The following is a 22,116-nucleotide window of genomic DNA, read 5'->3' on the forward strand; positions in this document are numbered from 1 at the left end:
GTGATGTAATCGGTAGGCGGAAGACGGAAGTGTTTTAAACTGCCATGAGTCCCGCATCTATTTTAGAATTTCTACTGTATTTACGAAGCATTGAGCCAGTATTTTCAATGCTATATTTGGCGGGTGTGATTTCCTACTAGTCAAGTGAGGGCACGTTAGGGGCGGAGTTTATTCAAATGAGACCGGAGCGTCTGATGGATGACGTACTATCAGGCCACGAAGAATACGGCTTTCTCATTGGTTAAGCCTGGCTGGTCTGCTGACATCAACACATCGGTTTGGACCAATCCGAGGGCGCCTTAGCCCACCGCGTCTATTTGTGAATGACGTAACTACGGCAAAACAATATGGCGTCGTCTACAGGAAATATAATTGTAAATGAGTATAACCTGATAGACCGCTGCCTCTTTTGAGGCGCAGGTGTTTATCCGACTCTCACTTTTGAATAAAAAAAATAAATCGGTTTGTCATCCACTCGAGCCTCCTGTCATAACCGAGAGGCGAGTCGGTGACAGCGGTCAAGTATGGACTGTGGAGAGTACATGTCTCCAATGGAAAACGTGGACCCGACTTTAGCGGAGTTAGGAGATGAATTAACACTGGGGGACATCGATGGTGAGTTGTAGTATCACTGGCAATCAAGGTGTTACGTGTTTATTTAGCTTTTGTTGGTCGGTTTCCGTCTGGTAAACATGGGATCTGCCAGTCTGGTACAGCATCCTTATGAAATAGAGTCTTAATGAAATAAAAAGAAAATCTGACTGATCTTTCCCGTCGTTTACAACATTACTCCTGAGCTGTCATCCAATGTTATTACAATATTACTCAAAAATGCATTAAAAGGAGAGCGGATGGTTCCAGGTTCTCGGCTGCTCCTGTATGTGTAATGATGCAGATTCATAAAAAAAACATTTTTTTTGACTATGATTGAAGACGCCCGAACACCGAAATGAATTAGAGTGAACATGCACATGAAATTGTTTTAACCTTCGTCTTGTGTTAACTTTCTGTTACCATCTCTTATGTTAAATCAGCTGTAAAATACACTAAAAACAAGTAGATATCATCCAATTCATTTCTCATCTCTTGGTTGGCTTGTTAGTCTTCCTTATCCATGAAAATATTAGTTTTAACGTTGTTGGTGTGGGCTTCTGGGCCTTTTTTGTCAGTATACCCCTCGATTTCAATTAAAAAAAAATGATAAAATAAACACCAAGAGAATCATATAAATAAATACAAGATTGTTGTGTTACCTGACTATTACTGGGGGCTATTAGAACACATCTCTTAAATTAATTTGTTTTATTTATTTATTAATTTAAATATTATTGACTATAGTAACATCTATGGTGTTACGGGTCGATTTCGACCCATGTATATTTACTTCAAGAAAAATGCAAAAAAGTATTTTTTCAGCAGTAGAACTTTAATATAAACACAAAATGAAAAGCAAGTGAAATTGTGACCCTGCAGTCCAGTAGTCATATCGAGGACCACACGTTTTCCTTGTTTTTTCTCAGGAATGCCACTCGCAGCTTTGCCTGTGTAAATCTGTAGTTTCCATGCATAGCTGGTTTTTGCATCGCAGGCTGCCCAGATTTTTATGCCGTACTTCCCTGGCTTACTGGGTATGTATTGCCGGAAGGGGCGTTTTCCTCGGTAAGGGACAAGACGTTTATCGACTGTCACCTCTGGCCCTGGGTTGAACATCAGTGGAAGGAGTTGCGTCCATCTCTCCCAGACATCCCTGATGGGGGCAAGCTTGTCAGAAATTGCTCTGCTATTTCGGTTGTCAAATCTGAGGACTCTTGATATCATTCGAAAGGTCTGAAGTGACATTGTTGCCCGGAAAATATTTCTGCCTGTCGATGCGTCCCAGAGACTATCAGTGGCCTCATTGCGGGATCTGTACACTCCAGCAAGAAGAAGAACACCAATGTAAGCATCCAGATATTCCTCATCAATGTCTTTCCACATGTCGTCATGGACTTTTTTTCCTTCAACGTTTGTCATAGCCATGATGACTCTTTTTAGTGACAATGGCATGAATAGCTCGAAACATGTCCCGATGTCACTGACTCTTGTCACAGCAAATTGTGATTCCAGGGGTCATTTTTATGACATTTGCAGCAGCTGCCCTGCCATGTACATCATGAGGTACTGAGCTCCAAAAGATCTTATCATTTTTGGATTTGAATATTTCAGTGGGAGGAGCTTCACCACCAGTGACCTCCTCATCAGACTCATCAGATATGTCTGTGTCTTCTGGTTGATACTCCACATTGTCTTCCTCCTCAGAAACTGTGTCCTCTTCCTCATTTTCATCAAAAAGATTATCCAGAACTTGGGTCGCTGAAAATCTACTTCTCATGTTTGTATGCTGCAAATTTGAGATGTGCACTCTGCAAGTCAAATCCATCCTTCCATCCATCCATCCATTTTCTTTACCGCTTGTCCTCACAAGGGTCGCGGGGTTGCTGGAGCCTATCCCAGCTGGCTTCGGGCAGTAGGCAGGGTACACCCTGAACTGGTTGCCAGTCAATTGCAAGGCTCTGCAAGTCAAATGACCTTTCAAATGAATGAATTGACCTTACATGTCAGGACATGCCCATTTCTGTTAGTTTTGTTTTTGTGCAGGTGTACTGGAAAACACGGCAAAATGAGAATCCCTTACAGCTCACAGGATTGGGAGAGGAGCTGGCTGTCAGTGTGTTGGCTGGCAGTGAAATTATGAATCCAGTTTTGGCTCTAATTATTGCTTTATAATCTTATTTTTATAACTGGGTCGAAACCGACCCTAACAACACAAATGTAACAATTTCAACCAGAGCATTTTAGAATATAGTAAAAAACTTTGTTTTTGTTTTATTTTGTTGAAATAGGGGTTCCTGACAAAGTCAAAAAGCCTTGATGCAATAAACTAATTTATATGGTTCTTTTATGCATGTTAAACCTAAAAACAGGTCGCTGCCGACCCTAACACAAGACGAAGGTTAAAAAAAAAAAGCAGAGGAAAAAAATGGAACACTTTTACACCTCCCACGCGGGTTTGGCACATTTAAATATATTAAAACGCATTTAATTTAATAAAACATACATTAATGTACTGTATTCCTTAGTGTCTTCTATTGCTGCCAACAAATGGAAGACTGTCTTATAACTATCACTTTGAGTTAACCGTAAAGCTGTCACGTGAATAGACCGATAATAAAACATTTTGTGTTCAAATGCAATTTTTAATCTCATTTTTCTAATCCAGAGTTTGATAGCCAACACTAGCATATGCATAACAGCATAGATAGATGTACTCAAATTATTTTATGGTAATTGTAGAATTTCAGACAACAACTACTCCAATACACAAGGAGTAGCAACGCATACAAACAGAGCACATGACATTATTCTTTCTGCACCGCGGGAGCAACGATTACTTGAGCTGAATCTAGGACCTTGTCTGCCTCTTCTTGCTCTGAAAGACTCTTATCTCGTCTCTTAGTGCTACTTAACTGTATTTCTGCTCAATTATTCTGTTATAGAGGAACGTACACAATGTGAGACAGCGTTATAATGGTAATGATGATTAATGCACTTGTGAGTTGCTGCCTGGACAGTCCACACATCGCAGCAAGTGGAGTCTTGGGATAGTATTTTCTTATTAGGAAGACCGATTTTTAGGTGAAAACACCCCACCGAGGTCAGCATACCCTAAACAATGGAGCATTTGTTAAGAGTATGTTGAACTGGATGGGGTGTGTTCAAAATCAGGATTTTTTAAAATTTTATTTAAAGATAAATTTACACTTGTTTCCTTTTATCCATAATACACGATTCTACACTTTCCTCTGTATATCTCCCTGATTACTTTCTTTGGAACTGTAGTTACATAACCTTTTTTCTTTTCACCGAAAAACCCACAGAACTGAACCTCATTGTGCTGTCTTGTCAGGATTCTGGTGGTCCTAGCGACCTTGTTCTGTATGTTTTTTTTAACTGTCTGCCACCCATTGAAGTGCACACATGCATGGTTTTGTGCTTCTGTCAGCATAAATGTGTTCTTCTGCAATACATGAGAAAATGTGCTTGGGTGTCCAAGTAGAATTAATGGTGGCAGACTTGTTGGAATGATCGGTTCAATTCTTGTCTCTTGCATAAAGGGCAATTACTGTATTTCTTCAAAGCAGAGACACATTGTCCCAATTAATTGCGTGGTATGCAAGCCATTGATTACAAAAATACATTATGCATCCCCCCCCCCCCCCAATCTGGAAATAAAATGTTGCGTTAGAAATCTTCCATCGTAATCTAGGGTCTGTAAAGCTGAAGTGTATAGGGAAATTTATAGATGCGCCTTATAGTCTGAAAAATATCTTAATTATTTTGTTAAAAAAATAATTTTGTAATTATTTTTGATAAATATTTCAATTTAATTGTAATTATCCTTTAAGTTTGTAAAATTATTAGCAATAAGTAATATATTATTACCAAAACGAATGCAGTCTACTAAAATGTTCCCCTCTAAAGAAATTTCTGTACTCGTGAGAAACTAATCACACACTTTCCACGCTGATGAAATGGAGTATGCGTATTTATGACATAAAATAGGACAAGTTGATGGATTAAAGTTTTGTTTGGTCTTCAACCATGAGGTCATGTCTAGACCTAAATGTTGTCATGTGTTCGCTTCCCAAACAGCTATGCATCTTCTCTGTTAATGCTGCTGGTAGTTTATTTTGGCAAGTGAGACTGTACGTCATGTTCAAAAGTTGCGTAATTATTTTATTATGTCATTTGCTCAGTTGGAAGCATCAACACAAAACGGCTTTCGTCATGACCTATGAATGTGACTTAAAACCAGTCACATGTTCACGCAAGGTCTAATTATTTTTGAACATTCACTGACAGTTTATAAATGGCAGTATTCACATTCATATGAATAAATGATGTCATGTCACCAGATGAGTGCGGCAGGTTGCTTTCATTCTTTCAAAGCTGCACAAGGATGTTCATCTAATTTCCTTGTAGCTGTATTAAAAACAGGGCTGTGTGATAGGGCCCACAAGTCATATCTATGTAACAGTTGTTTGGTACATCTTTTGAAGGAAAATTGATAGTTGAATAAAATACAAATTGTCAAAATCTGGGTCAAAATGTCATTCTTCAGGAACAATGACAGACGATTAGTGTGCGATCACAATTTCCTCTACTAAAGGTAGAAAGAAAGAAACTATGCTTAGAGCAATACAAAGTAAGATTAATGTCAGTCCCTTTTCATTTTGCACAATTTTCAGTATAAATGGCTATTGATAGAAATGTGTCAGGAGCCGAGCGAGTATAAAACACACACATCTCCGGAAGTCAAATTTTGTATTTTAAACACTATAGTTATACTTAAATAAATGTTATACTCAGTTAAACCTTAATGTCATGCTAAGCTATATCTTGTAACGAAGTATATTGACAAATATTGTAGTGAAAACCCCAGATGCCGCCCTGCCCGTCCCTATTTTTGGAAACCATCTTATTAACTCATTCACTGCCATTGATGGCTATAGACTTCAAAAATTCATTAGAACTACTTCTATTAGTTTAAAAATTTTTTGAGTGTGACAACCAAGAAGTTTTTTATTGTACATTTAGAACGGATATAAAATTTGTGATTAATCTATAGTTAACTATTGAAGTCGTGCGATTAATTGCAATTTAAAAAGATTATCGTCTGACGCCCCTAATTTTTAATAATCTTTCCTTTTCTTTTTTTTGTTAGGGGCATCAGGCGATTTTTTTTTTTTAATTGTAATTAATCACATAACTTCACTAGTTAACTCAAGATAAATCACTAATTTTATATATCTGTTCTAAATGTACAATACATTTTTTCTAGGTTTTCATACTCTTGTTAACAAAAGTGGAAAAAAAATTGAAACAAAGAGAAATAGTTCAAATGAATTTTTGACGTCTATATAGCCGTCAATGGCAGTGAATGAGTTAAAAGAGACTCAGGAAAAAGGTGGAAAATTCCCAGCTTAAATAGGCAATTACATTTCAACCACATCAGCACTGCAAACTTAACAACGTTGAAATTCCAGTTTTACAGCTCCGCTTGTCTGTCTGGGCCATCAGTACATGGTTTTTCAAGGCCAAGAGCAGAAGAAGCAGTGTCTGTGTGTGCATGTGCCACTTCAAGGCCAGTCTGCAACATTTGCTGCTTGTTCTTGTCTTATCTTTCTGCCATAAAAACAGCTTTGACACTCTTCAGCCATATCGACAGCGACACACTCATTGCCTCATCATTGACTAATGCTTTTCACTTTTACTCAAGGACATGTGAAGTCATCAACGGTGTTATTGTCAAAGTATAACTGAAAAGTAATGTTAAGTGAATGTCAATAAAATTCAGATTATACTACAGTATATATATATATATATTAAATGTATCTATATATGAAAAAAAAATTATATGAATTGTCACCAAAATTCACATGCACATCTCTACTCTTGTCAACTTCAACCTCTGAAAATATCAAAACGTTTTTTTATTTAATAAGTATTAAGTCTTTAGGGTGCAACAATACACAAAATACAGGTTTGCTTTGATTTGATACTTTTGTGTCACGTTTTGATACTTTTTCCATATTTTAATTAAGTTTTGGACTTGGCACAGAGTGTTAACAGCTAATTCTGAACCACTACAGATTGTGCGTTTATGCCATATTATGCTATTTTCAGATAGAAGACGAACCATGAGGTTCTTAAATGTAAACAAACAAGGTAAATAAAAAAAGAAGATGAAAAGGCCCATAGCAGCGCAGCCAACCTATAGAAACAGTTTCCAGAATAATTCTGTCTTGGGGTCCATATTTTACTTTATTTATTTTTAATTTTTTTTTAACATCATGTCAGCCAAGGACAATTATTGCAGTACTATATACAGTATTATGTAATATGCTTATATATAACATAACATAACAATTATTAATAAAATATGGCTTATACATCAAGTCTATTATATTATATTTCCTATATTTATTTTATGATTTCATGCTATTTAATATCCATCCATCCATTATCTGAACCGATTCACTTCACAAGGAATGAGGACGAGCTGGAGCCTTCTCCTTATACTTATACTAATTAATTTTGCATATATTGATGTCTGTTTAGGCATATACATTTTTACTATACTATACTATGTTCCTTTTTCCTCAGAGATGCTCCAGTTTGTCAACCAGGTGGGGGACTTAACCGACTTGTTCGAGGACCAGATGACCACCCCTCGACCGGCCAATCAGAACACTGGACCTACCCAAACCCCTCAGACATTGTCACCCAGGTTCGGGTCCCTCCCCCCATCTCCCTCTCTTGCTCAGACCCCCTCCACAAACACAGCGTCTCCAGCACCGCACCAGGTGACCCGCAGCCCCCCGCCTCTTCAGCCACGGCCTCAGGTGGGCCAACCCATTCAGCCCCATCTGATTGCCCAGCCCACCATTCAGGTTTGACACATTTCTTACTTTGCTCACCGCAGTGCCGCTTACACCCAGGCCAAGCGAAGGATAGCCTGTTGTCCTATGTCACATAACGTCGTTGCTGTGTGAAGACTGTCTAGATAAGATGTTTTTTATTTGATTGACAAACACACACAAAACTCCCAGCGACTAAATCCAATTGATGTATAGTTTATTCAATAGTATACAGTAGCCACCCAGCCAGGCTTTATGAAGCAATTTTTTTTTTCTGTTAACCATCATTTTAAAACACATTCATACAAACGGTGTACTAAGTCTGTCATCAGCATCCCAAACAAAATAAACAGGTGATTTATCAGTGTTGATTGAATAGGGTTTTTGATCAAACTTGTTTGTTGTTTTATTTATTCACTATGCGGACGCAGACCCAGCGATTCCCAGTCCACACTTTCGTTCCAACCCCCATCCAGACGCCAACGGCCCAAACTGTGATGATTGCCCCCAGTGTTGGGCAGACTCGTTTTATCCAAAGCCCCCTCATCTACCACCAGAGCCCGACTCCTGGTTTCCCAGGTGACAAAGATTGGCTAACTTGAATATTATATTTGAACACTTTAATCACCATGTTATTGAAATGTTCTATTGAATCAGTTGAAATGTGGCTCTTCACTGAGTACCGATACTCATTTGTCATTTCTCATGTTCTTGCAGTACTTCAGCCACAGGTTCAGAGCATCATGACGACATCCCAACTCCAACCAGTGACAATTCACCAGGGCCTTCTGACAACTGGTCAGACCATTCAGACTCTCTCTCCAGCGCCCACTACAGTCCATGCTGTGCCGCAACAGGTGCAGAAGCATTTTTTTACTATCTAAATTGATATTAATGTCTGCTGTTGTTGATGATTTTTTTTTTCTAAATGGTGTGGGGGTATTTTTCACCAGGTTTTGGTTCCGCAACCTCATATTTTGAAGTCAGATTCCCTGGTTCTGTCTTCCGTGCAAAACTCAGCGGGGATCACTACATTGACCACGCCCCTCCAGAACACAACACTTCAAGTCCCGGTATCCAACTTGTAATACACTCTAAAGATGAAATTCCACTGTTGTTAATGTCTGGGGTTCTTAGCTATTCTGTTTTTACTACATAACCAGAATTTATACTGTTATAAAAAGCATTTCTAGGCCAAAAATATAAAACAGTCGGCTCTGCGCTAACCGAGTGTGCCTTCTTGTGACGCACAACAGCATATTCATACGGTACTGTGCAAAATAGTTCATTGTTTGTGTGGTCAACCGAGTACCGTCTTTATTGAATTGTCAGTGTTTGCAATGCCACTAATAGCTGCTTGTGTGTCTGTAGGCACTGATGGGCGGCAACCTCGTGACGGCTGTTCTGGGAAGCGGAGAGAAGCTGACAATCAAACAATTACAGTCAGGCTCCTCCCACTGCACAAACGTCGAGCAAAGCCCCTTGGGGTTGTGCCAAGGAGGGGTGGTCAAAGAGGGTGAGAGGAGGACCACCCACAACATCATTGAAAAAAGGTACCGGTCGTCCATCAATGACAAGATCGTGGAGCTGAGAGACTTGGTCGTAGGCAATGATGTCAAGGTCAGTGATTTAAAAACATAACATATTTTTTAAATAACAGTCATTCCTAATTCATTTTGAGAGAAGCAAACTGTTGTAAAATGTGATAACTGTTCCTGATATTTAGTTTTTTTACTCTCTTGTATAACTAACTCATTCACTCCCACCCATTTTCAGTGAAGCAACCCCCTTTGCTCCCGGCTGTTTTACTGGATTTTGACTTATTTTGCAAGGCCCACAGAATATTGTGTTCTACTGCTAGTATAGTATATTTCTATCTGTTTCTGTTTTGCAGTAATTAACATTAGAAAATAGCTAAGTTTCATCATTATTCACAAATCTCAAAAAACTGTGGGTAAAAGAGCTCGTTTGCAACATAGCCCTGGTTGATCTCTTATACTCTGCTGCCACCTGCTGGCCGTTTTTTTGTAATAACTACTATGTCTTTATGCGACCTCTTCAGATCAGAAGCGCCATCAAAGCCTTCTGTATGCTCTAACATAAAAAAAAAAAAAAACATTACAAAACGTATAAATACGTTTTTGGGACCATAGCAATATTTAAAATAGAACATTTGAATACGTTTTTAGAAGCAAATGAGTTAATTGAGCCAAATATTAGATGTGGCTGTCATTCAGAATTACTGCAGTGCTAAAACCACTTCAAGTGTCAATCAAAACTAAATATTACCCTTTCTAAAGGCAAATTATTTAATAAAGTTTTTGTATTGTCATTATACAGTATATTGTGACTTGGCGGTGTACTTTTCAAAGGTAATGGGATTCTCACCTGCATTTTTGCCTTCAGATGCATAAATCAGGAGTGTTGAGTAAAGCCATTGACTACATTAAGTACCTGAAACAGGCCAACCATAAACTTCGACAGGAGAATCTGGCTCTTAAGTTGGCAAACCAGAAGAACAGTAAGTGTAGATAGTTGTAGTATAGTATAATAGTAATTCAGTGTCATTAATATGTTTGTTTCATCTCAGAGCCAGTGACACTGTCCGAGGATATGGACCCTAAAGAGGAAATTGCAATGATGTCACCTCCAGCTTCTGACGTGGGCTCAGCTTCCCCTCACCAATTCTCTCCCTACTCTGAGCCCAGCAGCCCCATAATAGATCACGAACAGGTAATATGCAAGCTGTTTAAGGCCATCATTTCTGGATATTTTTTATATAGTTTATAATTTTATATATCATTTTCATTTAGTATTAGCATTATGTCATCCTTTGTTTCAGATGAAGTGTGAGCCAGACTCTCCTTCCTCTGTTGGAGTGATGGATGGTTCTCGTCTGCTTCTCTTTGCCCTGACCTTCTTCTGTCTCTCCCTGAACCCGCTTCCCTCTCTGTTGGGTTCCGAGAACTCGGAAAGTCCCTCTGTAGGGCACGGGTCTTCTCGAACTCTGGTCTGGCTCCCCAGCCCCACACAAGATTTTGGTGAGAAATCAAGCTTTTGTGATGAAGCTGGATTCTGTTTGGCATTTATCTGCATTTGAATTCAGAGAAGTGCTGCTGTGTGCGCGTTCTTTCTGAATCCTAGCCTCTTGGCTGCGGTGTCTGTTGCCGTGGGTGATGGTTTGGATGCTGAGTGGGCTGGGAGCAGTTTGGGGTTGTGTGCGGGTGCTCTACCTCTGGGAACCCATCACGCCCCTTCACTCCCCCAAGTCGGTGTCGTTCTGGAGGCACAGGAAACAAGCTGATGTTAACCTTAAGAGAGTGAGTAAAAGAAAAATTTTGTCCAGAAATTACTGTAGTTATTGTCGTCTTATAAAACTTTTTTTTTGATTCACGGTTTTAAAAGCATTAAAACAGTCCGCTTCAGTGCCATTTGCACTGACATATTTTGCAGAAAAGGAGAATCTGGAAAAACTTGTTGACACTACGTTCTAAACGTCATTGTGGTGTGGTACAGTCGACTGCTCTTAAGAACACGCAATTTGCCCCAAATATTTGAAACCAAAAATTTTCATCCACTCACTATCAGGCTGTTGAAACCAAAGCAATTATCCCAAATCAAATTATCTCAGCTTGTAAAATAAACACACGAACGACAACAAAACTCCCACTAAGAAGCATATGGCACGAGCAGAATAATTTTATGTTTACTTTTGAGAAGGAGCCCAGTAACACAGTAGTCAATCCCTCCAAACATTGTCAAAGTTGCCTGTTGATACATTGCAAAAGCAATTACGTATATAGACACATACTGACACTAATCTACATTGATGGTGGTTGCAGCAGTCACGTTTGCTGGCGTTCTGTTCAATTCTGCGTACCATTTTTACACAGAAGTACACCAGGTATGATTAATTCATCAAGTGACAGTTGTATCACTTGTACCACTACTTTTGGTCATGTCACTTCACAATAAGAGAGCATCCGGAAGTTGAACCATTACAGCAGCATTAGGTCTCTTTCCTTAACTCATTCACTCCATTTTTCCATTTTCACTGAAGCAACCCCCTTTGCTCCCGGTATGATTTTGCAAGGCCCACAGAATATTGTGTTCTATTGCTATACAAACATGGAACCTACCAAAAGAAAGATTAGAGTCTCTTCTTTCATCATCTGTTTCCATTTTGCAGCAATTAGCATTGGTATATATCTAAGTTTCATCATTATTCACAAATCTATTTAGAATTGTGAGTAAATGAGCTTTTTTTTCTTAACATGGCAATGGTTGATCTCTTCTACTCTGCTGTCCTCCGCTGGCCGTTTTTGTAATAACTACCATTGCTTCAATAATTCTCTTCAGTTCAGAGGTTGCATCAAAGCCTTTTGTATGCTCCAGTATAATAAAAAAACAAAACAACATAAACAACGTATAAATACATGGTAATATTTAAAATAGAACGTATTTATTTATACGTTTTTGGGAGCAAATGAGTTAAGTGCCCGATCAAAAAGGCTTTTTATTGTGACAAAGCATGCAATATATTTTACTTCTAAGTCAATAACTAAGTCATTTATTAAAATTAGCCAACCTACCTGACATGTACCAGGAGTGCTAAATACTCTTTGTAGGATTTTGTTTACGTTTTCGGGGACAAAGGTTAATATTGTTTGGAAGCAAAACCTTTCATTCATGTTGTTTTCAGTGATCGTTGAGCTGTTACATATTTAACATAAAGACAATGTTTTTATTTTTGCAATGTTGAGCATATTTTATTAAAACGCCTAAAGGATTATGTTTAATGTGCCAATTCAGAGTTTTTAATATTTATTGTCATTTGATTTTTCTTTGTATTGGAAGAATTCAATTGTATTGAATTTGAAATTACAATTGGAAATATAATTTTGGGATGGGGGACATCAGGGATTTTATTTTAAGGCCATATTACTTGTGTGCCAAAAGAGGCGGGTTTTGGGGTTATCATGCAAATTTATAGGTTTCACATAACTCTTGTAAATGATGAACAATATCAAAGAGGACTACCAGTGCTTAATATCTAAAATATAAAATCTAGTTTGCCAGAGAAGGTAAATCCTGATAATGAGTCCAAATTGTTTTGTGAGGAAAGGGTTGTGATGAAAGAAGGCATGAAATTGGCTTTATGTATGAGTTGTATCCGTATTTTATCAGTATTATCACTAGTGATACAGTGAAAAAATGAGAGAAAATTTACTAATTTCACATTGAGTGCGCCTCTAAATGTTCTTCTTGGCCTCCTCAAAATTAAAGTTAGTCGGTGGCTTTTAGGATGAAATATTTCAGAAAATGAATGGATGCAAAATCTGCAATTGCACTCGTCACTGTTACTGTTGAAAAAAATTATAATTTGACTCACAGATTTTGACACATTTTATTTGATTAAACTCTCCAATTTACATTTGATATGCATCTGCACATTTTTCAAATATAGATGGAAACTCTGTATTTCCCCTTGCCTTTTTCCTTGACAGAAAGATTACAGTTTAGCCAAAATATTTTTGGCATATTGCTGTAACCAGCCTATGAACCATACAGTACAACAACAGACATCCAATTTGTATACTGTATCTACAATACTTGAATATTATATATAGTATGGATTTCAATTGTTTAATTTGACATGTTTGTCTTGCAGCAAGTTCCAATATGTTTTTTATAAGCATAGTTTAATATGTTGCGACCTATTTTGTCTTCTCTAACAACTTCCCTCTGTTTTCCTTCTCTCACAGAGCGATTATGCTGCAGCATTGATCAATTTAGAGACCTCCTTGTCCATCTTGACCAGAGCGTTGCCTTCCACCAAACTGGACCTGGTCTGCTCGCTGTCCTGGAATCTGATTCGCTATTGTTTGCATCGCCCGACCCCTCTTGGCTGGCTGGTTCACCAAATCCGAGGCAAACACGAGGGGGACGAGGCGAGGACAAGCGCCAAGGACGCTGCCCTGGTGTACCATCGTCTGAGCCAGCTGCAACTCACAGGTAAGTGTCGGGATGGTCATTCTAAGAGAAGACCTCCAGTCATCAATTATCACAATATACATTTTTTTTTTAAATATTGAAATCAGACCACAGAAAATACACACTCCTATTGTGAAAAAATCTTAGTGATTGTGCAGCTGTTGCAAAAGTTGCAGCTCATTGACTGTCTGACGTACCTACATAGACTGTCATTTATTTATCTATTTTGCTATATTCGGCTTAACAATTTCCAGGAGGTCTTAAAACTCATAAGTTGGGCAATTCATATCTCGAGGCACCATTGTACCTTTTGTCCATGCGCTGTTTAGAGGTGATTGCTGTCGCTGCTGCTTGGTCAACTTCAGTTTGTCAGTCTGCCATTCCATGTTTTGTGATTTCATCCTCCTTGTAGGAAAGCTGCCTCAGCGAAGCAGCTTGTGGGCCCTGTCTCTGTCTCTGAATGCGGTCAACCTCAGCGAGAGCGCCCAAACAAAGATGGCCCCCACTCAACTTACCGAGATCTACGTCACTGCAGCCGCAGCGATGCGCGCTGTACTGGGTCTCCATCTCGCCTGTCTGCCTGTAGGTTTACTCTTGACTGTCAATCTACTTTTCAAATTGGATCCATTTCAAGTTACACTTGTCCTTTTTCGCAGGGTTATTTACTGAGTTGTGCGGAGAGCATCGCAAATCAATGTGAAGCAAAGCACATTCCTGACTGCCTGCGATGGCTCTTCACCCCATTGGGCAGGCAGTTCTTTTTAACCTGTGATTGGTCATTGAAGTCAGACGGCAGCGATGGGGTGTTTACATCGCTGAGAGATCCAGGTACAAATGACATAGTTTCACTCTCCAAGAGTCATCAATAGGGATGCACCGAAATGAAAAATTTATTACAATTAATTACAATTCTAATATTATTATAAAACATATATTTAGCACTGGCATTTTAACTAAGCACAATATAAATTGAAATGTGCCCACACCGCAGACATGTTGGCTAATGGTACATTAAACACCAAACGAGGGTTGAGCATTTTCTGGTGGTGCGATTGCACTTCATAGTCAATGTAGTTCGCACAGGCGGGGACGGATGCGTGCGGAGCACTTAAAATTGCCAAATTCACATATTCACCAACGTTTAAAAATAAATAAATACATTTGTTCGCACCAGCTGATCGGACTGCAAAGTCACACACAGCGTCGTGTACAGTTCTGTCGCCACCCTGAGATAGCGGTAAGTGTTTACTTGTTTAAAACTGTTGATAGCAATAATGCTAGCATTTGCTAAAGTATTTAGCACGGCCACCGGGATACTGGTGAAAAAGTGGAAGCGTTCGGTGGGCTCCTATAAAAAAAAAAAGGGAAGGCACCACGGGAGAAAGAGTGGCTCACCTGTACTGCAGTACACGGCAGTTCTGTCTTTTTTCGACCCACTTAAATGTTGTACACCAAGCGACGCCCCTCTCCACTGGTGTGCCCAATGACCCCGGGAGCTGCTGCGACCGACCATTGCAAACTCACACGGTGAAAAGCCAGCGAGAAGAAAAGGCGGACACTCACTCCTGCGTTTGCTGTTAAATTCAAACAGATGCTTGCTTGCAGCGTTTTTTTTTTGCTTGCGTCACCACAACATCCTATTTCGGCCATATTCTTTGGGATTTCATTTTATTTCGGCCCAATGCCGAAAATGGCTATTTAATTTTTGGTGGCAGAATATTCGGTGCATCACTAGTCATCAAGCAATTGATATTACTACGTACTATATTCTGTCTTTTCTGTTACTGTAAATGTTTCCCTTCTAGCGGACCCTGTTGCCCAGTTGCACCGCTGCTTCTGCAAAAAGTTGCTCGAGAGAGCCGTTCATACGCTCATCCAGCCGCAGAGGGACTCTGAAGCGAGCAAACACAAAACGGGCTCTGGGTATGACGATGGAGACAAGCAGCACTGCTTTACTGGAGGGTGTTTCAATTGCATTCCTCTTAAATTATGCACGTACTACTTCCTTCTTCCAGGGAGTTTTCCAGTGCCCTGGACTTCCTGCGACAGTTGAATAAATGTACAGAGGACTCTCCGTCTGCTCCTCCCTTCTCAACTCCTCCCAATCACACCATCACATCAGGTGTAGTAGCTTTTAGGATGTAGTTGGTCTACAAGACAAGTTCAAATGTTATAATTTGTCTATGAAAGAGTAAGACACAATCAGAAAAACATGGCTTTTCCTCCCTTGTTGTCTGGCAGTGAGAGATCCAGTGAGTCGGTGGTGGGCTGTGGTCCTAAAGGCTGCCGTCTTTTGGCTTCAGGGTGAGGATGCCACTGTGAGGTCTCTGTTGGTGGAAGCAGAGCGGATGCCAAGAACTCGACACACTCTTGAGTAAGTGCCATGTCTTGTGAAGTCATCAAGTGTTCCCAGGATGTGCACTGTCCATTAAAATGTACGTTTGCAGTCATTTTTGTGTGGGACATATTTGTGTGTTGTCATGGAAGTTTTACATTAAAATTATTTTATTGTTTTTTACAGTGTGCAGTGGTAACTCAACTTTCAATTTTTAAGAGATTTATTTTATCTTTTTTTTGTTGTTGCTTTGACTTATGAGCAAAATTGAGATACATGCATTCAGGTGCTGGCAGTGAACTTCCCAAGAAGCAGCAGTTTGCCATAGAGTGAACAATTCTTCAAAAAATAGAGGTGCAGCTTATCCATCAGATCACAAGGGGGCGCACTATAAAGGAAGCACAAGAGCGTCAGGCAGAGCAAAACAAACCAAGTGAGCACAAATACAGTAGGAGAGACAGAACAAGAAAATTTGCGCTCTCATTATGGAAATGAAAGTCGCGGTAACATTAAAACACCTGCGGCTTACAGTCGGGTGTGGCTTCTATATGTAACAAACTCCAGTATTCCCCAAATTTAGCTAGCGCAGTTTATAGTCAGGTGCGGCTTATAGTCCAGAAATTACTGCAAGTGCTGGTTTATTGCCATTCCCAGTTGACGTTACTGTCAAACTAAACTTGAAACCAAGAGAATTACACATTGTGTATTTAACTTTGCTTTATGAATAAGTCCGCCAGCCTGATGCTAACACATAATAGGAAATATCACAGACAAGCTAAAGAAACTAGCATTGACTTTAGCAGGAGTTGTAAATGTTTAAACAAGTTACATTCAAGCGCAAATGGTCAAGCCATCTTTATTTATATAGCGCTTTCAAACAGTAACCGTAGCTGTCACAAAATGCTTTACAGAAACGCATAACACATTACCAATATTACATGAAATATTTTTTTTCATCATAATTTAATAATAATAATTTAGTACAAGAAATGGTAGCAGCACTTGCAGACCAACAATGTAATACTCATCGCTGACATATATTCTTTATCCCCTGCAAAGGCATTATTGAATTAAAGCACAAAATCAGGATGCACAAACTTCTTTAAAGTCTTTACATTCTGCTTAATTATGTAATCACTATATGTTTTATAAGGTACAGTGCTCTACAATGCAATATTGGGGGGGGGGATCATTTTTTGCTGGTGTTTTTGGTTTAGGGAGTTGGAGCTGGCGCATATTAACCCTGGAGAACCCCCCAAAAAAGGTCTTTGTTATTTGAGTAGCAGAATTTATAGGGGCCAAATGTGACCCCGTGGGTTCTCCAGGGTATAGCATTTCTATCAACAGAGACAACCCAGACTGGTTAATAATAATAGTTTTTCCATTCGTTTCAGTAGGGAAATATAATTGTGTGAAGGCCTTCACACATATGTTATTACTATACTTCAAACTTCCCACTTTTTCGGCATCTATCTACTTCCACGTAATTCATCCGATTCTCCTCATTCCAATTTTAACATATTCCAAAAATTTATGCCATTCTAGTGTGTATTTTTCTTATTCCAAATATTCATGCCTTACCCACAATTCCTGATTTTGTACCCTATTTTTCCCCACTCATTCCTAATGGGAGATTCTACATTTCACATTTACTTCCACATTTTTCATCCCATTCACTCCGTTCCAATTTCAAACTATTCCTAATATTCACGCCATGGGCGCTTTATTTTTTTTCATTGCCAGGATTCACGCCTTAGCCACAATTCTCCATTTTGTACCCTACTTTTCCCCACTCATTCTTAATGAAAGATTCTACATTTCACATTTACTTCATCCCAACTTCAATATATTCCACCATTTCATGCCATGACCTCTTCCATCTATTACACAGGTTTTCATTCAGCCTTACAGCCTTCACTGGCAATTTCTCCAGAAATTGCATTTTCTAGTTTCAAATACAATTGTTTTGAGTTGCAAGCATGGTCACATCACCCAGACTCTCACACAGAGATTAGCATGTAGCTTAATCCACCCATTTTACATCTAACACACAGAAACTATTATAATTTGTTTTAATCAATTGCATGTGTTTAATTAAAGTGTATGGGAGGGTAAAACTAAAATAAAAAAAAAAGTTTATATATACGGTCTCTCAAAAGCTCAGGTTTCCCCCTATTATAGATAAGTCTGGAAGGTATAAACAGTGGTTCACTGCACTCATTTGAATTGTCTGTGTCCTTTGGATTTCAGCCACCCTCTGCCCAAAGCTGTGCAGTCACTCTGCAAGTCAGTCCAGATGAGTCTGTCACCTCTAAAGGGAGAGGGAACGGCAGCCTGCCTGTCCCGTTGTGACCAAGCCAGCAGCTACCTGCGCTCCAGCATCTCCGTGCCTCTTGGGCAGCCTAGCGATGGCTTAAACAAAGTACAGAGCAAATCAATATTTTCTTCAAACAATCTCCTTTGGAGTTTTTATTGGCTTTGTGGTTAGAATGCTTTAGATTTGGCATAGGTGGATGTTGCCGTAGCGTGTTTGATCTGCAGTAGAGATGGCAGGAGATGGCTGTGGTGCATTGTAGTTGCATTGCATGATCTTCAAGTCAAGTGCAACGCATCTGCAGTGCATTACAGAGGCCTCCCACGTCTGCACGCTGCTCCTACACCAGCCACCGTGCACTTGCTAGTGTTGTGAGACATTTTCACTGCATTGGTCCAAAAGTTATTTATTGGATGCAAATAATGCATATTTGTGTAATTATTTACGCAAGTGATTTATAAGAACAGGCATGACAATTAAATTATCTTCCACTAGATTGAAGAAGGTACAATGTACCTGTTGCTGTTCATGCAACAGAATTTGTCTGAATACGTTTATGTGAGATAGCAATGATAGTGGTGGATAAATAAATGGATGAAAATAACTCAATCTGAAATTGGTTCTGGAAAAATTGTTGCGTTTAAGAAACTACAATGAAAGTTCTTTGCTTTGATTTGGACCATTGTTGCCACAGCTACCTTGAAAAAGAAACTTAATTACTTTGGTGGTTATTTGATTTTAAAAGTAACTAAATTAGATTATAAGTTACTTTTTAGTTACATTTGAGTAGCTGCCGACAGCATAAAAATTTGATGTTTTTTTAATTGAAAGTACATTGCTGAATAATAAATAATTAAATAAAAATATTGACTTGCATAAGTAACTTAAATGTATCATAGATCGGCATCATATATGGTGAAACAGGAAACTTTCATTTCTTTAGTTTTGTTAATTCAAAAAAATTATTAGGCAGTAGAAGATATTAAATAACATTCTGAATATTCCTTTTTTTGGTAACACTTTATAATAGCTATCTCTGTTATAACTAGTTAATAGATCATTAGTAAACTGTAAATGAGTTATTTACTAACCGTTTATGAGGAATAGTTGCAACTTAATAATGTATAATAATTATTATTATTATTATTATGTTTCAATAACCTATTTAAGCTTTTACTGATACTCAACAAGTCACTAGTAATTTATAGCTTGTTTATTATTATTATTATATTTATTACTTATTTAATAGGTATAGTTATTTTTTTATTTCTCTAACCCTAACTCATTACCTAACAGTTTATTAGTGATATATTAACTATCTATAAGCATCATTTTAAATTCTTAGCAAATTGTTAAACAACCATTAATAATTCATTAACTAACAGTTTACTAATGATCTATAAACTAGTTATAACAGATAGTTATTATAAAGTGTTACCTTTTTTTAAATGATACCAGTTTCTTAGTAGTTATTGAATAGTAGTAGTTTTTCACTGTGTGTTTCTTTATCACCCAAGGCGATGGAGCTGTTGGTATGTGACCTTTTACTGACCTTGAGGACCAGTTTATGGCAGCGAGGAAGCAGCACAAATGGGGAACCTGGCCCAGCATCTGCATCTCAGTTGGCTGGTTTTCAAAGTGACCTCAGTGCCCTCAGAAAGCTCACGCAGTGCTACAGACAGGCCCATCATAAGGTCAAGTCAAAATAATTTGATTAATCCGAATAACAGGAGATTCCCATTCCCTACTTTTATCAGCTCCATCTGTTTTTACACCTGGTGACTGTAGTTAAACCACGGCTGTGTCTCCTTTTTTGTTAGGTGTTCCTTCATGAGACTACGGTGAGGCTGATGGCCGGAGCCAGTCCCACAAGGACACACCAGCTGCTGGATCACAACCTGCGACGCAGGACGCACGGCCTCCACACTGCAGGTGGAAAATACGCCAAGGTTGCTTTGGTACAGAATCGGCAGGCCCTTCCTTTGTTCATACTGATCTCTACTTTTCCTCCCCCTTGCTCCTGTCAGAGGGTGAGAGGGAGCAGGCACATGCCATCCTGCTGGCCTGCGGCCACCTGCCCATGCCCCTGTTAACCCCACCCGGGCATCGCGCCCACCTGCTGGCCGAGGCCAAACGCACGCTGGAGCGGGTGGGAGATCGTCGCTCCCTGCAAGATTGTCAGCAGATCCTGTTGCACCTGAGCGGCGGCACAACAGTCGTTGCATCCTGAACACACACATACACACACATGCAACATCGCGAAGGCTACGGTTGATTGAACTTATTAACTTACAGTAGAGAAGTGATAAGAGTCAATCATTTATGTGCGCCCATGTATTTTTAAGCCTATATCACCATTTCTTCAATGCTCAGCTTTAGAACAATCTGGCCGCCTTTTGTCATTCACGGTACAAAGTTGGCTCACTGCTTCATAATTACCATGCAAAATAGGAATATCAGGTGTAATGGGCTTCCAAAGAGAAAGGGACCTGTGTATGAAGAATTGTTCAAATTCATGCAGTAGCAGAGGTGCATCGTTTAGCTGTTTAATGCCAAGCTGCCCAATAATCAGCACTTTGTAACCTCTGAATCTGTTGGCCAGCTTCATTTGCTAGGACTGTCAAATGCATACACATGAAGACAGACTGGTTTACTTTCAGTAATAAGTAGTCACTTCTTATCTACCTCATTCACAGTGCATTATACTGTGGGGAAAAAACTAACTACCCAAGCACCAGGTCGGTTATTCGGAATTGGAAGTAAGAGAATGTGCAGCTTTCAGTAAATCGCACACAGGTGTTTTTTTTTCCCAAAATGTTGCGACTACAAAGGCAGGCTGTTGTTAATATGGTGGGTTTGTTACTAACGCCTACTTACACAGACTCATACACATACATACATGTACACGTAAAATGCATTGAATATTAACGGTTTGTATTTTGGTTGTAAATACAGATTTAACATTTAAAAGTAGATTAAACAGTATGCTTTTGGCTATTAGTTCAAGGATAACCTACGTTGAAGACGACATTACTGACAATCGTTATTTATCAGGTTAGTCTAATGGCTGGGCCAACAAATCATTTTTAGCTGTCGTTTTAAAAAGTAATCCATTATACAAAAAAAAAGAAAAAGAATCACCCGCGAGTAAGATAAGTGTTTGTGCAGTGATACAGTTGAATTTTCATTTCTCAAACGACTTGTCTAAATTTTTTAATCTTTCAGACAAAACACCCTTGATTTTAAACAAATATTTTTATCGCATCATTTAAAATGGTGCTAGAAATTGTTAAAAGCAGTTTGCTTTTTAATTTTTTATTTTTGCTTCACGAGTCACTTCTGTCATTCCTGCTTTTGTACCTTATTTAAATTATGTACTCTACAGATTCATGCTTTGCTGGGGGGGAGGAAAGTCAACCTTTTTGTGTGTGTAATATATTTCAATGTGAAGAATTTAAAACAGAACAAGCGTTTTAGATTGGTGTGGTTGCTTAGTGTTTCCCTTTATTCTGTATACACTGCAAATGCATCATTTTAGAATAGAGACGCAAACACAATTTATGCTTGTAGAAACTTTCAGGAAATTCTTTTACAGGTCAAACCAGGCAGATCATTCTCTTTCTTAAATGCGCAAAGAACAGAGCAGTGCTCATTTTGCCTTGGGATAGGCTTGGTTTATTACTGTTATCGTTGTTACATATTTTTTGTTAGTTTTTCTTTTCCCCATTGTGCTTTTTACTTTCCACTTTTCATTCTTATTTGCTCTTTTGATGTTGGTGTTTTTATAATAAAACATAATTTGATGGTTGTTGGACTCCTTTTTTTCCTACAAAAATAAAAATATATTTGACAATTTGTTTATGTTTGAGTGGCCCCTTACTCATCTGTGTATCTAAATGTGGGAGGGAGATAAAAGTACAGCTTTAGCATTAATTTTTACTATGTAATTCTTACTCTGTAACTTTTAAATGAACTTGATTTGAACAACTGTTTAACGTTTCAGTCTCTTCAGT

At 38.7% G+C, this 22,116-nt stretch overlaps 1 protein-coding gene across 1 annotated transcript; it reads left to right on the forward strand.

Annotated features, from left to right (window-relative positions):
* The first annotated feature begins 319 nt into the window (after nt 1-319).
* Nucleotides 320-21,911, forward strand: srebf2 (sterol regulatory element binding transcription factor 2). The gene is made up of 20 exons (XM_077557610.1): nt 320-615; nt 7,207-7,493; nt 7,892-8,039; nt 8,178-8,317; nt 8,414-8,533; nt 8,832-9,080; nt 9,867-9,981; nt 10,051-10,193; nt 10,303-10,501; nt 10,605-10,780; nt 13,226-13,475; nt 13,867-14,036; nt 14,111-14,282; nt 15,260-15,377; nt 15,470-15,576; nt 15,696-15,828; nt 18,040-18,211; nt 19,621-19,797; nt 19,924-20,035; nt 20,131-21,911. Exons 1-20 carry the CDS (start codon nt 525-527, stop codon nt 20,331-20,333), a joined length of 3,282 nt encoding a protein of 1,093 aa, XP_077413736.1. The 5' UTR covers nt 320-524; the 3' UTR covers nt 20,334-21,911.
* The last annotated feature ends 205 nt before the right edge of the window (nt 21,912-22,116 follow it).

Source organism: Vanacampus margaritifer, chromosome 2 (genome assembly GCF_051991255.1).
Source record: "Vanacampus margaritifer isolate UIUO_Vmar chromosome 2, RoL_Vmar_1.0, whole genome shotgun sequence".
NCBI lineage: Eukaryota > Metazoa > Chordata > Actinopteri > Syngnathiformes > Syngnathidae > Vanacampus > Vanacampus margaritifer.

Bases quoted from the DNA above. Each gene is read 5' to 3' on its own strand.
- srebf2 (XM_077557610.1), top strand. From the start codon at position 525: ATGGACTGTGGAGAGTACATGTCTCCAATGGAAAACGTGGACCCGACT. The intron at 8,534-8,831 runs GTATCCAACTTG...GTGTGTCTGTAG, and splicing joins ACACAACACTTCAAGTCCCG to GCACTGATGGGCGGCAACCT. The intron at 15,829-18,039 runs GTAAGTGCCATG...TTTGGATTTCAG, and splicing joins AGAACTCGACACACTCTTGA to CCACCCTCTGCCCAAAGCTG.